Source organism: Emiliania huxleyi (genome assembly GCF_000372725.1).
Source record: "Emiliania huxleyi CCMP1516 chromosome Unknown EMIHUscaffold_15, whole genome shotgun sequence".
NCBI classification, from domain to species: domain Eukaryota; phylum Haptophyta; order Isochrysidales; family Noelaerhabdaceae; genus Emiliania; species Emiliania huxleyi.
The window spans coordinates 1,170,665-1,184,795 of NW_005201092.1; the positions used below are offsets into that span (position 1 = coordinate 1,170,665).

Sequence of the window (14,131 nt, forward strand, 5' to 3'; positions counted from 1 at the left end):
CGTTTGGAGCTGGGGCAGTGGAGACTGGGGCAAGCTGGGCCACGGCGACGAGCAGAACCGGCTCCTGCCGAAGAAGGTCAAGGCCTGGGCTGGCCAGCGCGTCGTCACTGTGTCGGCTGGAAGCTTCCACAGCCTCGCCATCACCGCCGACGGCAGCCTCTGGAGCTGGGGCCATGGACTCTCTGGCCAGCTGGGCCACGGCGACGAGCAGCAGCAGCTGCTGCCCAAGAAGATCGAGGCATTTGCTGGCCAGCGCGTCGTCGCTGTGTCGGCTGGAGGCCACCACAACCTCGCCATCACCGCCGATGGCGCCGTCTGGAGCTGGGGCTATGAAGGATGGGGCATGTTGGGCCACGGCGACGAGCAGCGCCAGCTGCTGCCGAAGAAGATCGAGGCCTTTGCCGGTCAGCGCGTTAACGCCGTGTCGGCTGGGCTGTACCACAGCTTCGCCATCACCGCCGACGGCGCTGTCTTTACCTGGGGCATGGGCGTTCACGCCTGCCTTGCCCACGGAGAGGACCTGTCGAACCAGCTGCTGCCGAAGAAGGTGGAGGCGTGGGCGCCGGGGCAGTGATGCAAGGGCGCAGGGGTTTCTTCTTTCCACTCCCGTGTGAAGGCCGTTTTCTTTTCTCAGCCTCTCTGTTTGCCCTGTGCCCGGGCGAGTAGAGGCACTCGCACGCACTCTCGAGGTGCACCACTCTCGAGGTCTCTTCATGGTAGGGGTGCCCTGCTCCGGGCGCACAGAAAGAAAACGGACAGGACCCCAGGGAGGGATATGGGAGGACGGCACGCCGCCACCACACAGGGATTTTAAGGAGAGGGGAGCACAGAAAGAAAGAAAGAAAACGGACAAGCCAAGGGAGGGATGGGAGGACGGCACGCCGCCACCACACAGGGATTTTAAGGAGAGGGGTGTGGTGCGCTAGCCGTCGCCCACCCTTGGGCGTCCGCCTCTTCCTGCATACGCTCACCCATAGAATTGTCACCGCCAGTGAGTGCGAGATAGGGCTAGCGGCTGGCGGCTAGCCTCTGAGGAGAGTGACCAGAGACACCTCACACGACCCCACACACGGTCTAGTCCGGCCTCGCGGTCGGCGGAGATTGCTAGAGGACGAGCAAGCCTGCTCTAGCCTCACGCGTTCGCCCCTGTCGTCTGTTGTGTTGTTGTGCCCTTGTTTGTTCCTTTGGCATCTTGGCTGGGGGAGGCGACAGGGGGGGGCGCGGCCTTGAGTTATGTGTACGCCAACTCAGGGTGTGTGGCAGCCACGCTGGCTGTGTGTGTCTTGTGAGCTTGTTTGTGTCTGCGTGTCGCTCGTGCGTGTCGTCATCATCTGTCCCGCGTCCACCCATACCGCGTTGGTGTCCAGTCCGAGCCTGACTGTTGTTCATCTTTCTACATACATACATACATGCGCGAGACAAAGGACGAAGACTGGCACTGTCTGCTGAGTCTCTGGGGCTCTGGCACTGGGGGCGCCCTTCGCCTCGCCGACTGAACCACCAGCCCCATCTCTCCGTTCTCTCTCAAGACTCTCACACGTGCCGCGGAACCATCCACATCATCGCTGGCTCGCGGCAGTACGGACACTCTTCCATCAGCTCGGAGCATGGTCCGCAAGCGCACACGTGACCGCACGGGACCGCGGCATGCGATTTCGCTCGCGCAAAGCATACGATACACGTGGTCTCTCCCCCCATGGTGGACTCGGGGACAGCTCGCCGACCCGTGTCAAAGTCGGCGTCCGCCAGCGAGACGGCCGCAAGCGGCGCAATGACGGGCAACGGGCGCTGACCCGTCGCCGACACGGATGTCGATGCCCCATCTGCCAACTGCGCCACCTCGGGCCCAATCAGGCGCTCGATAGCGCGCACACGCGCCTCGAGCGTCCCATCCTCGCTCGGCACGCCGAGGAGGCGCTCCAGCAGGTCGACCCGCTGTGGCAGGTCCGCCCCGTGACTGACAGGCTCGCTCCCCATCTCCTCCTCGCACCGCGCCACTCGAAGCACCAACGCCTCCGCCTCCGCCTCCGCCTCCGACACGCGTAGCAGCGCTTCCGCTAGCTCCACCGCCTCAGCCGCCTCTCGCTCCGCCGCCCGCTCCGCCGCCTTGCGGTCCGCAGCCGCTAGTTCTGCAGCCTCCCTCTGCGCTCGCCTCGCCGCCTCCTGCGCGTCAGCTAGCTGCGCCGCCCTCTCCTCCAGCGCGCGAAGCTCTGCCGCGGCCTGCTCTTTCCGCAGCTCCTCGAGCTCGAAGGCGGACGGCGCCTTCTTGGCCTCCTTTTTCTTCTCCTTGGCCTCCTTCTTGGCCGCGCGCTGCTCCGCCGCCTTTGCTAGCCACCTTGCCTTCTCCTCCTCCGCCCTCCTGCTGGCCTCTTCCTCCGAGCGCCGCGCCTGCTCGGCTCTCGCGGCGCTGCGCTCTACCGCCGCCGCCCGCTGCTCCGCACGTAGCACCTCCTCCGCTGCTAGCCTCTCCACCTCCCTTGCCCGGGCCTCCTCCTCCGCCGCCGCGCGCTCAGCAGCCAGCTTCGCCTCCGTCTCTGCCGCAATGGCCCGTTTCTGCTCCTCCAGCGCCGCCGCCTCTGCCGCCCTGCGCGCCGCGTCCGCGGCACGCTCTGCTTCGCGCTTGCGCGCCACCTGCTGGCGCTCACGTGCCGCCGCCTCCTCTGCCCGTGCGCGCTGCTCGCGCCGCGTTCTGGCCTCGAGCGCGCGCTCCTCCCGTCGCTTCTCCGCCAGATGTTGCTTTATAACATGCAAACACTCAGCGCTGTCTCCTTCCTGAGCACGTTGCAACGCAGTGCTGCCCTCTTCATCGCGTGCCACTGGATCTGCTCCTGCCCGCAGCAACGTTTTGACCACCGGCTCCCTGTTCATGTAGGCGGCCTCCATCAGTGCGCTGCCGTGACGGCAATGCTGGTGGAGGTCGGCCCCGCACTGCAGCAGCTTCTCGACCACCCGCTTGTGGCCGCCTTCGGCGGCGTCTATCAGCGCGGTGCGTCCGTAGCTATCTTGCTGGTCTATTATCGCGCCGTGCCGCACTAGCATTTCGACCGCCGGCTCGTGGCCATTTCCAGCGGCGCACATCAACGCGGTCATGCCGTTGCGTATGTAACCACTCTGGCGCTCCAGTGCCACCCCCCGGTTTATGTCAGCACCACCCTGTAGCAGTGTGGCGACGACGTTCTCATGGCCCCCTGCGGCTGCGATAATCAGCGAGCTCGGTCCACAGCTGTCGATGCGATCGATCTCCGCGCCGTGTCGCACCAGCGCCTCGACCGCCCGCGGCTTTCCTGCAAGGGCTGCAAGCTCCAGCGCAGTAGTGCCGTTGCCCTTCTTGGTCTCACATTTGTTCAACACGTTGAAAATGTTAATGAAAGTGTTGGTCTGATGGTTGACCTCCGCACCACGCTGCAGCAGCATGTCGACAAGCTCCTCGTGGCCATGCTTGACCGCGAGTGTCAGCGCGGTGTCTTGGTGAGCGCGCTGGAATGTTCCTACCTCATTGACTCTCGCGCCGTGCTTCAGCAGCATGTCAACCACTTGCTCGTGGCCATTGCACACTGCGAACATCATGGAATTGGTAAGCTGTGGTCGCGTAGGTACGTGACGTTCCAGCATTAGACTAACTATCCTCTCATGGCCGCTTTCGGCGGCCAGCATCAACGGCGTGTAGTCTTCTATCCCTTCGGATTCAAAAGTCAGGTTGAGGCTCCCGATGGCGCCTTCGTTGAGGAGCTTTAGCACTGTCGCCTCGTCGCCTCCCACGATGGTATCTGCGAATTCTCCGTCCATCCCTTTTCAGTGAAACGGAGTGAAGCCTGCCCTGCTCGGGTGCCGGACGAAAATTCGGGCCGCGCCGTTGTTTGTTTGATGTTTGCCAAATGCAAAAAGGCGAATCTCGTGCAAAAAAGAAAACCTAGCCCTCCGTTACTCCTTGACTTGGTTGCAAACTTGTGGGGCCCTGAGGGCGGGGCTCACGAGCCGAGTCTCAACCACACGCCCCCCGCGCGCCTGTACTCCACCAAGATCCAAGTCAAGGTGAAAAGATCTTATCAGCCAGGGCCCAGGCGGGCAGGGCAGGCGGGCAGGGAGGCGGGCGGGGTCAGGGAAGACTATTCCTAGCGGGCGATCCCCTCCCGACCCACCTTCCGAACGGCCTACACCCTATCCAGGCTCCGAACATAGTTGGTTTACGGGTCAGTCAGTCGGGGAACCCACTAGGGGGCGGCCCCTCACACGACTGCCCATACTCCACGTACGTACACGGATACGCCTCATGTGGCCCGCCCGGCTCCGGTCCCAGAGTCCCTTCCTTCGCCCGATCAGTTGTATCTCTTGGAGCACTTGGATTGCGGTCAGCAACCTCACGTCCAGGACCGGGGAGCGAAGAAGCGCACCCAGTTGGCCGGACGCTCGGGATCGGGTTGCGGGCTAGAGAGCCCTAGCCCCGGGGGTGCGCGGTCTTCCCTCTCCTGGAAGAGAAATCCCGTGTCGGTGGACAGTGGTGAAAAGGCCTGTGAGCCGTTCATCCTCCACTACTCCTTGACCCGTCCGTTTTCTTGCTTTCTTGGCAGACTAAAGAATTTCACGCCGAAAAGAAATGCATAACCATATGATAGGAAGGGCGTCCGTAATACCGAGCGCTAATTCGCGGGCAACGCGCTCCGTGCCGCGAGCCGTGATGGGGCGCGGCGCCTCAAAACCACAATGCCCGCCCCCAACGCCCGCCTGGCAGCCGCCCGCCGGCGAGCCAGCACCATCAGGTGAACTGACGGGTGTATTTTGGGGCAAGAACAGCTTCGGTACGTCGCTCGCAGGGCTGCTGCACTACGTGCCGTCAACCAATAGCAAAGAGTTCGGCATCTCGGGATTTTACACCAAGACGAGCAAGCCGGAGGCGGTAATTCCTCTCGCCGGGACCTGCATCCGCGGTAGAGTCGTTTTGTGGACGACGCAAACGATGGTGAATGTGACCGCAGGCAACCCGGAAGACGCTCAAAAGGGCAGCGACGGCGAACTCTCGCTCGAACGCCCGACGAACACACTGCTACTTCTCGGAATGTACCAGGGGAGGGTCAATAACTGGACGCTCGAGCAGCGCTGGATTCGTCCGATGGGTGCACAGGCAAGAGCTGCGCTGGCTGGCGATACCGGTTACAACAAAATGCGCAGTTGGATTCAGGGCGTCCCAACAGCTAAGCCCCTTACAGCTGCAGAAATGGCGGCTGTGGCGGACGCAGCGGACGCGGCGGCGGCCGTGGAGAAAATCGCCGCGGTTGGCCTGAACGTGTACCTGGAGCAGGCGGGCGTCGGCGGCGACAAGCAAGTGCTAGAGCGCGCCGCAGCGTGGGTAGAGGCGCAGAAGCCAACCTCGGTCGACGACATCGTCCAGTTCAAGCTGGTCGACGACCTTGTGAATGCGCTCGGCCTACCCCTCATCCCGAGAGCCAAGCTCCTCGGGGCACTGCAACCACAGGTCGCGGTCGTGCCGCAACCACAGGTCGCGACCGATTGGCTGGTCATGGGCAGCGCACTCCCAGAAGGTCGTTGAAGTGGAGCCCGCAGTTTTCCGCGAGAGCTTTGAAATGCAAGTATTTTGATTGAAAGCGCATTCGCCGCAAACGCTTCGCATAACACTCTCACCTCGGCCCCCAGATTTCGGTCTCACCGTTTTCCGTTTCCGCGTTCCCGTTCGCGCTGTGTAGTGTGTGTGAGTGTGTGCCTGTGTGGGCCGGGGCGGCCGCCGCCCTCGCTCTCGCGAAAGGTCGAGGTCGCTCTAGAGAGGTCGCTCGCCGACGCGCGACGGTCGCGCGCGGCGCGCTCGAGCTGCCACGGCTTGGTTCGCGCCCCTCCTGTCCCCCCTAGATCTCCCCCCCGCGCGCGCGCGCGCGCCCCCCGGCCCCGCGGCTCTTCGTGATACTTTTGAAAAGGGGGAGTTGAATTTCGATTTTGCATTTTCCATTTTCGTGGCGAAGGCCAGCAAGGTGGGACGCTGTCCTCCTCCCATCCCTACCAGTGTGGTCGCAACGGGCCGGGGGCCCGCACAACAAAGCAGTTCTCTCGGCATTTACCGGCTTTGCCTACCACGGCCTCTTCTTACCGGCCTGCCCTCTCGCTCCTCTCACGGGTGCAGTTGAGAGAGAGCCCGCGGCGAGGTCCTCCCCCTCCCTGGCTCTCGCTGACAGCTCTCGTTGAGTCTCCTCGGCTCGCTGATCGTCCTACTCCCGCTCCCACTCGTCCTTGTTCTCGGCCCCCCACGAGAAGCGCATCATCTTCATCTCCTCCTCGAGCTCGGTGGCCCAGTCGCCTTTGCCCGTCGCGCGCGCGTGGTTGAAGTTGCGGTGCATGTCGACGATCTTGCGCGCCTCCGGCGACAAGTCCATGTACCGCCCCTGGTACGGCTCGTCGTCGCAGACCTGCGGCGCAGCGCACGAGTGGCGGCGCAGCGCAGTAGTGGCCCCTGGCGCGAGCCTCGTCTGTGCATCTCGCGCGGGCGGGGAGGGCGGCGCGCGCCTGCTTGATGGCGAGGGCTGGCGAGAGCTTCTCCTCGGACGGGAAGAGCCGCGAGAAGACCGGGCCGCCTGAGGAAGGTTCCGAGAAGGTTCCGAGAGGGTTCCGAGCAGGTTCCCGAAGGTTCCGAGAAGAGCGGGCCGCCCGTCTCCTTGGGCAGCATCACGTGCACCTCGCCCGGCTCGTATGTCCACGTCGCCTGCCACACAAGCCGAGCCCCGGTGACGCTCTCCTGGCGCGGGCGTTCGAGGTGCGGGGCTGTGTCCACGCGCCTCGCCAGCCACCACAGGCTTGTCGAGCGAGCCTGAGAGGGGGGGGGGGAGGGAGGTCGAAGGCCTGCGCCGTGAGCCGACGCGAGGGAGGGCGGCGCGGCGAGGGAGGGCGGTGCGGTGGCGAGGCGAGCAAGCCTGCGAGGAGGACGTGTCCAATAGACTACTCAATAGACTTCTCACTAGCAAGCCTGCGAGGAGGACGTGTCCGCGCGCCACCATCCGCAGCAGCAGCGGCTTGATCTCGACGCGGATGTCTCTCCGCGCCATGTCGGGCGGGATGCGCACGAGCAAGTTGATCTCCTGCGGGGCAAGGTCGGAGGGGTGAGGGGTGGCGGCAGCGGGGTCGGCGAGCGACTGCGGCGGCTTCCTCGTCCGTCTGCGACCACGAGTAGGTCGTGTTTGCCTCGAGCGGAACCTCCGCCTTGCGCAGAGGGAGCAGAGGGAGCAGGGGGAAGGGGGGGGGGGGGGGGGGAACAAATCCGCTGTGGGGCGGGGTGGCCTTGCGCCCGTGCCCCGACCCTCTCGGGCCCGCTACTCCCACGGCTCGCGCTTCTCTGCTGCTCGAGCGCAACCTTGATCAGCGCTCCGCCGCCGCCGCCGCGAGAGGGAGGCTTTGCGGCCGGCTCCGCCCGCTGCTGCAGCATGTCTCTCCGCTGCAGCATGCCGTTGCCGGGCGCGCCTCCCGGCGAGGGCTGCGGAGGCGGCTTGCGCGTGATCGGCGCCGCCTGGGTCGCACCCGCCGCGGGGGTGGCGCGGGGGTCGGGGCGAGGCGCGTGCGGAGGCGGGGCGGCAAGACCACGGCTCGCTGCCTCTGGGCTTTGGGGGGGCGAGAGAGGGGGGAGGGGAGAGGTGTGTGAGGGGGGAGAGCGTGCGATGCCTTTGGGCTGACGAGGACCAGCTCGTGGTGCGGGAAGGGTTAGGGTTAGGGTTAGGGTTAGGGTCAGGGTTAGTGCCTTTGGGCTGACGAGGACCAGCTCGTGGTGCGGGAAGGGTTAGGGATAGGGTTAGGGTCAGGGTCAGGGTTAGTGCCTTTGGGCTGACGAGGACCAGCTCGTGGTGCGGGAAGGGTTAGGGTTAGGGTTAGGGTTAGGGTCAGGGTCAGGGTTAGTGCCTTTGGGCTGACGAGGACCAGCTCGTGGTGCGGGAAGGTGCGCCGGTGCTCCGGGCCGTAGTAGCCTACGAGAGACAGCCGCAAGCTCACACGGCGCCCCTCCCTGGCAAGCGGCGAGCCCCGTGGCGGTATGCGGCGCCGCCGCGGTGGCAACGCATGCACAAGTCGAAGGCGCTGTCGCCGACGCCGCAATCGACGCAGTGGTAGAAGCGGCGGACCTGTTCGCGGCACGGCGCGTGAAGAGGCGCTGCTCACGGCCGTGGGAGGGGCCGCAGCCGAGGAGGCACAGTGGAGGCGCAGCCGTCGCAGCTGGCTTGGGAGCCCGGCAGAGGGTACTCTCGCTCCTCGCCTGATCAGGTCAGGAGTGGAGTGCTGATGAAGCAGGCACGGCACTCGGTCTCCTCTCGCCAGCGGCTCGGTGAGGCCGAGGAGACGGGCTTGGCGGTGGGGCGGTGGTGGGGTGGAGCAGCGGTCGGGAGTGGAGTGGCGGTCGGGAGTGGAGTGTCGAGCGGGTTGGGTTAGGGATAGGGTTAGGGTTAGTGGAGTGGCGAGCGGGTTGGGTTAGGGATAGGGTTCGGGTTAGTGGAGTGGCGAGCGGGTTGGGTGGCGGGGCGAGGCTACGCCTGGGTCAGAGCCCTACTAACCCCTACTAACCCTAACCCTAACCCTAGAGGCTACGCCTGGGTCAGAGCCCTACTAACCCTAACCCTAACCCTAGAGGCTGGCCTGGGTCAGAGCCTCCGTCGCTGGAGGAGCTCGACGATGCGTCCGAGGCAACGCGCCTACAGGGCGGTTCCAACAAGGTTCCAAGAAGGTTCCAAGAAGGTTCCAAGAAGATGCGTCCGAGGCAACGCGCCCCTTGTACGCGGGCACGGGCTTCCGCCTCCGCCTCCGAGGCCCCTCCGAGCCCTCCGCCCGGGCGCCGTCCACACGCGGCCCCGCCGCTGCTGCCGCTGCCGCTGCCGCTGCTGCTGCTGTTGCTGCTGTTGCTGCTGCTGCCGGCGGTTGCTCCTCCTTCGTGGGTCGCGGGGTGAGCCTCACGGCTGGTCGCCAGGAGCTGCGTGCCGGCACGGCCACGCCGTTCGAGAAGCCGTCGCCATTCTCCCCTCCCGCCGCCGCTCGCCCCGATAGGCGGCTCTCTGCGAGGCGGCTCTCTGCGAGGCGGCTCTCTGCGAGGCGGCTCTCTGCAGGTGCGACTCGAGCGACTCGCGTGCCGCCGTCCACCGCCTGCCGTCGCCAAGCCTGCCGTGCGCGCGCCGCCGAAAAGGCACCGCGCCCAGCCGAGGAGTCCGGCACCGCCTCAGCCTGCGCACCATCGTGCTCGGGCAGTGCACAGACAGGAGCATTCTCACCCGCGAGAGACTCCTGCAGGTGCTGCCTACGGCCGTCGCCGCAAAAGAGAGAGCTCCAGCCAGCGACCTTCTCCTTGAAGAGGACGAGTCGCAGCTCCGTGGATTCCGCGCCGCTCTCCGGTACGTACAGCGTGTAGGCGCGTGTGCGGCGCGGCACGACGGGCGCAAACAGCCGGCGGCGAAGCAGGACGCCCGAGCCTGCGAGCTCGAGTGTCAGGCGGCGGCGGGAGAGGACGACCTTGAGCTGGCTGTGGGCGGTGCCGGTTGGCACGACGATGCCGCACGTTGCAGTCGCGTTGTCCTGCCTCCACGTGTACGCCATGGATGGCCCGAGCGAGGAGGCTGGACCACACCAACAGCTCGCTGCTGCCTCAAAAGAATTTTACAAGTTGTGGCGTTCTCGAGGTTCTCGAGGTGGATATCCTTTGGCCGCGTTGGGTAGCGAGGATTGGTGTAACCCGAGCCACGGAGGCGTGTTTTCTGACGGCCGACCGTCAGTGCACGGAGTTGCCCCTTCTCCGACTGCCCCGGCTAGTTCCCGAGTTTCGCGGGAGTGACCCCATGCGTCAAACCCGAGACCTAGCGCGGGTGGGTTGGAGGGGCCTCGGAAAGGCGCGCAAGCACGCCCTACGTCTTCCCCTCCTCCCCATCGGGCCGCATGAGCGGCCACGCCTCGCAGATTCGTTTCCGCGCCTGGGTCAGGCGCGCGGGGCATCCCCCGGGTCGCTCGACCAGCGATCCGAAGAGTGGCCGCTATGCGAAGGAAAGAGTGGGGCCCTCGACGCCTCAGTCCGGCCCTCCGAGGGGGGAAGGGAATTGCGGGGTCCCCTCGGGCGCCTCAGTTCGGCCCTCCCGAGGGGGGGAGGGGAGCAAGGGGGTGGGGGGATTGGGGTGGTGGGGAGGGGTCTCGGTTTTATGTGGCTAAGACTTGCCTTTCGGGGAGGGGCCTCGGTACAAGCGAGGCAGGCTCAGCTCGACATCTTCCCCTCCTCCCTCGAGGCAGCGAGTAGGCAGCGAGAGGAGGTCTCGAGCGCCTATATGAAGGTATGTGAGATGCCGCCCGCCGTAACGCAAGAGCACTGCGACGGATCGGGCTCATGCTAGCATCCACCTCGCGAGCCGACGTTCTGGCTCAGCGAGGTTGCTGCGGAGCACTCGCGGACCGGTTCTTCTGGCCCAGCGAGGCCGCTGCGGGACACACCGGCGGCTCGGTTCGCTCTTCAACGCAAACTCGCGGTCGAGCAAGAAGTCAGATGTGTGTGTAAAGGCGGCGCGGCACGGTAAGGGTCGGCGGTAAGGCGGCGCGGCGGCAACAGACGGCAGGCAGGGCATCGGACGGCGGGACAACGGCACTGTAGGAGCGGCGACACGGCGGCACTGTAGGAGCGGCGACACGGCGGCACGGCGGTAACGGACGGCAGGGGGGCGGCGGGCTAAACGGTTTTAGCGCTGAGGTTGTGACCTCGTGGGTCGTGGCCCGTCCACGTGGCCCCGACACTGGTCCACGTGGACATTGAAATTCGTTTCAGCTATTCACGGAGCTTAGTTCCAGTAGTGTTGTGCGAAGGTCAGAGACGCACTTGGAGCACTTGGAGGAACCGAGCAAATTCTTTATCTTGTGAGCTGTTGCTTCCAGCTCCCGGCTCCAGCCCCATAGCGTCGTCGCGGACGTTGAACCGGGACACAGCCTCGCCGCTCGCGATGTTACCGTCACCGTCCTTCATCCTCGCGGCCGCCGCCGGCTTCGCGACGCCAACTCTCGTGGGGCGCGCGTGGTGCCCGCCTGCGGCGCCTGCCACTCGACTCGTCGAAGCCAGGATGGCGGACGATTTTGGTGGCTTTGAGGTGGCTGTTCGCGAGTACGTTGCCACGCTCAGCGCCTCCGAGCTGAGCGACGCTGACGCGCCATCGCCGCTCGCGTACGACGAGCTGCGGCGCAAGGGTCGTGTCGACCTGGTCGAGGGGTGCATGCGCCACGGCGGGTACATAAAAGTGAGCAAGCAGCTGGGACTGCCCCTGCGCCTCGCAGCGCCACCGCCTGCACCGCCGCCGTCATCCTTTAGCGAGCCGGAGGCGCCCGCCGTTGGCCTCAAGCTCTCTGGTGCGGCGCGCGAGTCGCGGCTCCAGGAGGACATCGCCGCGGGCGTGGCGGCTCCGTCGCCGCAGGCACGGCCGCGGCGGCAGCCGCAGCCTGCTCTTGAGCTGGAGAAGCTGCGCCCGGGCCTCGTGAACGAGGCTGTCGCGGCAGCAGCCCCTCCGACCGCGCAGGCCCGCGAGCCACAGCGAGAGGGCGCGCGGCTGCGGCTCGAAGGCCCGCAGCGCGCAGCGCTCGTAGCGCTGGCGTGGATCACCGCGCTCGGATACGGCCATGCGTCATCGGGCCTGCTCGACCCGTCGCTGCTGGAGCCGTTGCGGGCAGCGGCTCCCGCGGCGCTGTGCGCTTGCGTGCTCACCGCAGTGCTCGGTGCCGTCAAAGGCGAGGAATGATCGGAGTGTTGGAAGGGGCGTGGGCCCGCCGACGAGTGTGGGGCGCCGTGACGGTTGAGAGCCTCCTGGTCCTGCGGAGGGCGCAGGCGGAAAACGAAAAGGAAGGGCGAGAGCTCGGATCCTAAACACGTATGTTGAAGAAAATATAGGGAGAGACAGAGAGCCGACGCGAGGCGGGTGGGACGCCGGGGGGCCTGGCCCCCGCCTGGCCCTGCCCCACGGCCCGTTCGGCCACACCCGACCCACTCGCCGCCCTCGCACCTCGCTCCGCGCTCCTGGTCCACAGCGCTGTGGAGACCGTGGGGAGATACTATAGACTGTGAGAGTCGACACTCCCCAGTCTGAACTCAGCGCAGGCTGAGGGCCTCCTCCGAAAACGGCGACGGATGGCAGCGCAGCCAACGCTTGAGCTCCGCCCTGCCCTCCCGCTCGGTGAATCGCTCGTCGGTCGACCACTTCAGGCTGGTCGACATGTCGATGGACCGCTGGTGCTTGAGCACCATGTAAGCTGGGACAACGTTCTTGGACGAGATCTGCTCGTGCGCCCGCGCAACGAAGCGATCGATAATGACCTTGCCCGAGGCCGACTTGTCCGCATCACGGAATAGCGACTCGATCTCCGACGACGAGAGGAGAAAGTTCATCGAGGAGATGCCTTCGATAAAGTCGCTTTCCGAGAGCTCGCCCGTCTGATCGGGGTCACGCACTCGCAGCTGCTCCCCAAGCCGAGCCAGCTGCGCCCGCAAGGCGCTATTAACTTCGTCGGACGTTGTCACCGCGATCTCCCGATGGTTAGAGCCGTCCCCGTAAGGCTCAGCCCACGGCGCCGGCTGCGCTGGCTGCCCCAGCACGTTTGATCCGATCGGGAGCTCCTGAAGAAGGGGTCGGGGGTGGGGTGAGCGCGCGTGCACATGGCGGCATGAGAAGCGAGTGACACCTTGGCCGAACGGAGGCTGCGGCGGGTGTTGGGCTGAAGCTCCGCGCTGAAGGTCACGCGACCGACGTTGGATTCGTCCGCGAGCATCTCGCAGAACAAGCGGAGATCGGCGACGCCGGGCTCTCGCGTGTCGCACTCGTCGAGGAGGGTGCGCTGCAGCTCGGGGTCCACAATCACGTCGGGGGCGAGAGTAGAGAGCATGAACTCAAAATGAGCGCGGGGGAGCTTGCACTTGCCCGAGGTGTCCCAGCCCCGAATGACGTCGAGCAAGACGCGGCAGCCCGCGCGGTGGGACTCTTGCGCCGAGGTGCTGCTCCTCGCCTCCTCCTCTGTCGCCGGGGCGGCAGCTTCTCTCTCAGAGTCGCCATCGTCCAGTACAAGCAGCTCGCCGCTCGATCCGGCTGCAGCCGCCTCCCGAGCCGCCGCCCGCGCCGCCAGGGACGCGGCATGCGCGGCATGCACCTCGGCCGCAACGCGTGCGGCCGTGTCTGGGCGGGTGCCGCCGGCCGCTGCCATCAGCGCTGCCACCTGTTGTTCGAGCCCCGTGCTCACGGTTGTGCTCCACAGACGGCGCTCGGTGGCGTCGAAGCTTGCGACGGAACGAGTCAGTGGCGGTCGCTTTCGCAGCAGAGGAGCTCGCCGTCGGTCAATCTGCGCGGTTGCAGGTCGGGATTGACCCGCAATGGTGACGGTCTGCTCGGGCAAGCCTGCCCTGCGCGACCGCTCCTTGAGCTCCTTGGCGAGGGAAGCGCCGGAAGCGCCCTCGCAAGCGTGGCGTCTCCACCGCAGCTCATCCGCCTCCCGCCTCGCGTCCTGCTCCTTCCGCCAGACGTCGAGCGTCTGCGCACGCGACGTGGGCGGGCACCGCGGCGGCGGATGGTTGGTGCCGAGCTTGGGAGGGCATCGGTGCATCATCGACGGCGTCCGTGGCCGTTGCGGCGAGTAGACGGATGCGGGACCCTTGGGCACATGCACCGTTCGACTGCTGCTCGATAGGCCGACGCTGTCCAAGAAGTCCACCAGCGACGGCGCGAGCGGTGTGGTACGAGCCGCACCTGCTGTGGCAGCCCTCCGCCTGCTGCCGCCGGCGAGGCGGCGAGCCGCCTCGGGAGTCCTCGACGGCCGGTGCGAGCCGCCTCGCCGAAGCATGGGCGACGAGGCTGGGCGTCCGAGGTGGCGATATGCGGGGACCGCCGATGCGGATGGGATGGTGGTGTCGATGCTCGAGAGCGATGCGGCTGAGAGCTGCCGCTTGAGCGACTCGAGCTCCCCGATGAGGGACGCATTTTGACTGCGCACGGCCGTGAGATGCTCCTCCAAGTCTTCGAGCTCTGCCATGTCGCGCGCGGGGGAGCGGGAAGGGGAGCGGGCTGACGGGCGGAGACAGCGGCACTGGGCAATCGTGGGCCGTAACGTGCGGGGACGGACGCTAGTTGGGAGTGCGAAAGAGTAGGTGAGCCGAGAGAGT

At 66.1% G+C, this 14,131-nt stretch overlaps 4 protein-coding genes across 4 annotated transcripts; 1 reads left to right on the forward strand and 3 right to left on the reverse strand.

Annotated features, from left to right (window-relative positions):
• Window positions 1-1,533: 1,533 nt before the first annotated feature.
• EMIHUDRAFT_202161 (hypothetical protein) lies at window positions 1,534-1,977 on the reverse strand (the record flags this gene model as incomplete). Its single annotated transcript, XM_005786757.1, has 1 exon — window positions 1,534-1,977. One exon carries the CDS (start codon window positions 1,975-1,977, stop codon window positions 1,534-1,536), a length of 444 nt encoding a protein of 147 aa, XP_005786814.1.
• Window positions 1,978-5,938: 3,961 nt separating this feature from the next.
• EMIHUDRAFT_462583 (hypothetical protein) lies at window positions 5,939-9,602 on the reverse strand. The gene is made up of 9 exons (XM_005786758.1): window positions 9,201-9,602; window positions 8,175-8,236; window positions 8,042-8,105; window positions 7,906-7,952; window positions 7,349-7,501; window positions 7,132-7,197; window positions 6,965-7,076; window positions 6,677-6,808; window positions 5,939-6,410 (listed from the first exon to the last, which is right to left on the reverse strand). The coding sequence occupies exons 1-9, from the start codon at window positions 9,559-9,561 to the stop codon at window positions 6,091-6,093; spliced, it is 1,317 nt and encodes a 438-aa protein (XP_005786815.1). The 5' UTR covers window positions 9,562-9,602; the 3' UTR covers window positions 5,939-6,090.
• Window positions 9,603-11,057: 1,455 nt separating this feature from the next.
• EMIHUDRAFT_202165 (hypothetical protein) lies at window positions 11,058-11,726 on the forward strand (the record flags this gene model as incomplete). The annotated part of the gene is made up of 1 exon (XM_005786759.1): window positions 11,058-11,726. One exon carries the CDS (start codon window positions 11,058-11,060, stop codon window positions 11,724-11,726), a length of 669 nt encoding a protein of 222 aa, XP_005786816.1.
• Window positions 11,727-12,073: 347 nt separating this feature from the next.
• Window positions 12,074-14,001, reverse strand: EMIHUDRAFT_202166 (hypothetical protein; the record flags this gene model as incomplete). Its single annotated transcript, XM_005786760.1, has 2 exons — window positions 12,074-12,598; window positions 12,664-14,001. The coding sequence occupies 2 exons, from the start codon at window positions 13,999-14,001 to the stop codon at window positions 12,074-12,076; spliced, it is 1,863 nt and encodes a 620-aa protein (XP_005786817.1).
• Window positions 14,002-14,131: the final 130 nt, after the last annotated feature.

What these genes read in the sequence shown, in the direction of transcription:
- EMIHUDRAFT_462583 (XM_005786758.1), bottom strand. Translation starts at nt 9,561, where the DNA reads ATGGCGTACACGTGGAGGCAGGACAACGCGACTGCAACGTGCGGCATC. An exon ending in GCGACGGCTGCGCCTCCACT is followed by an intron (nt 8,106 to 8,174) that starts GTGCCTCCTCGG and finishes TGCCGCGAACAG; the next exon opens with GTCCGCCGCTTCTACCACTG. An exon ending in GCGGCGGAGCGCTGATCAAG is followed by an intron (nt 7,198 to 7,348) that starts GTTGCGCTCGAG and finishes CCTCTGCGCAAG; the next exon opens with GCGGAGGTTCCGCTCGAGGC.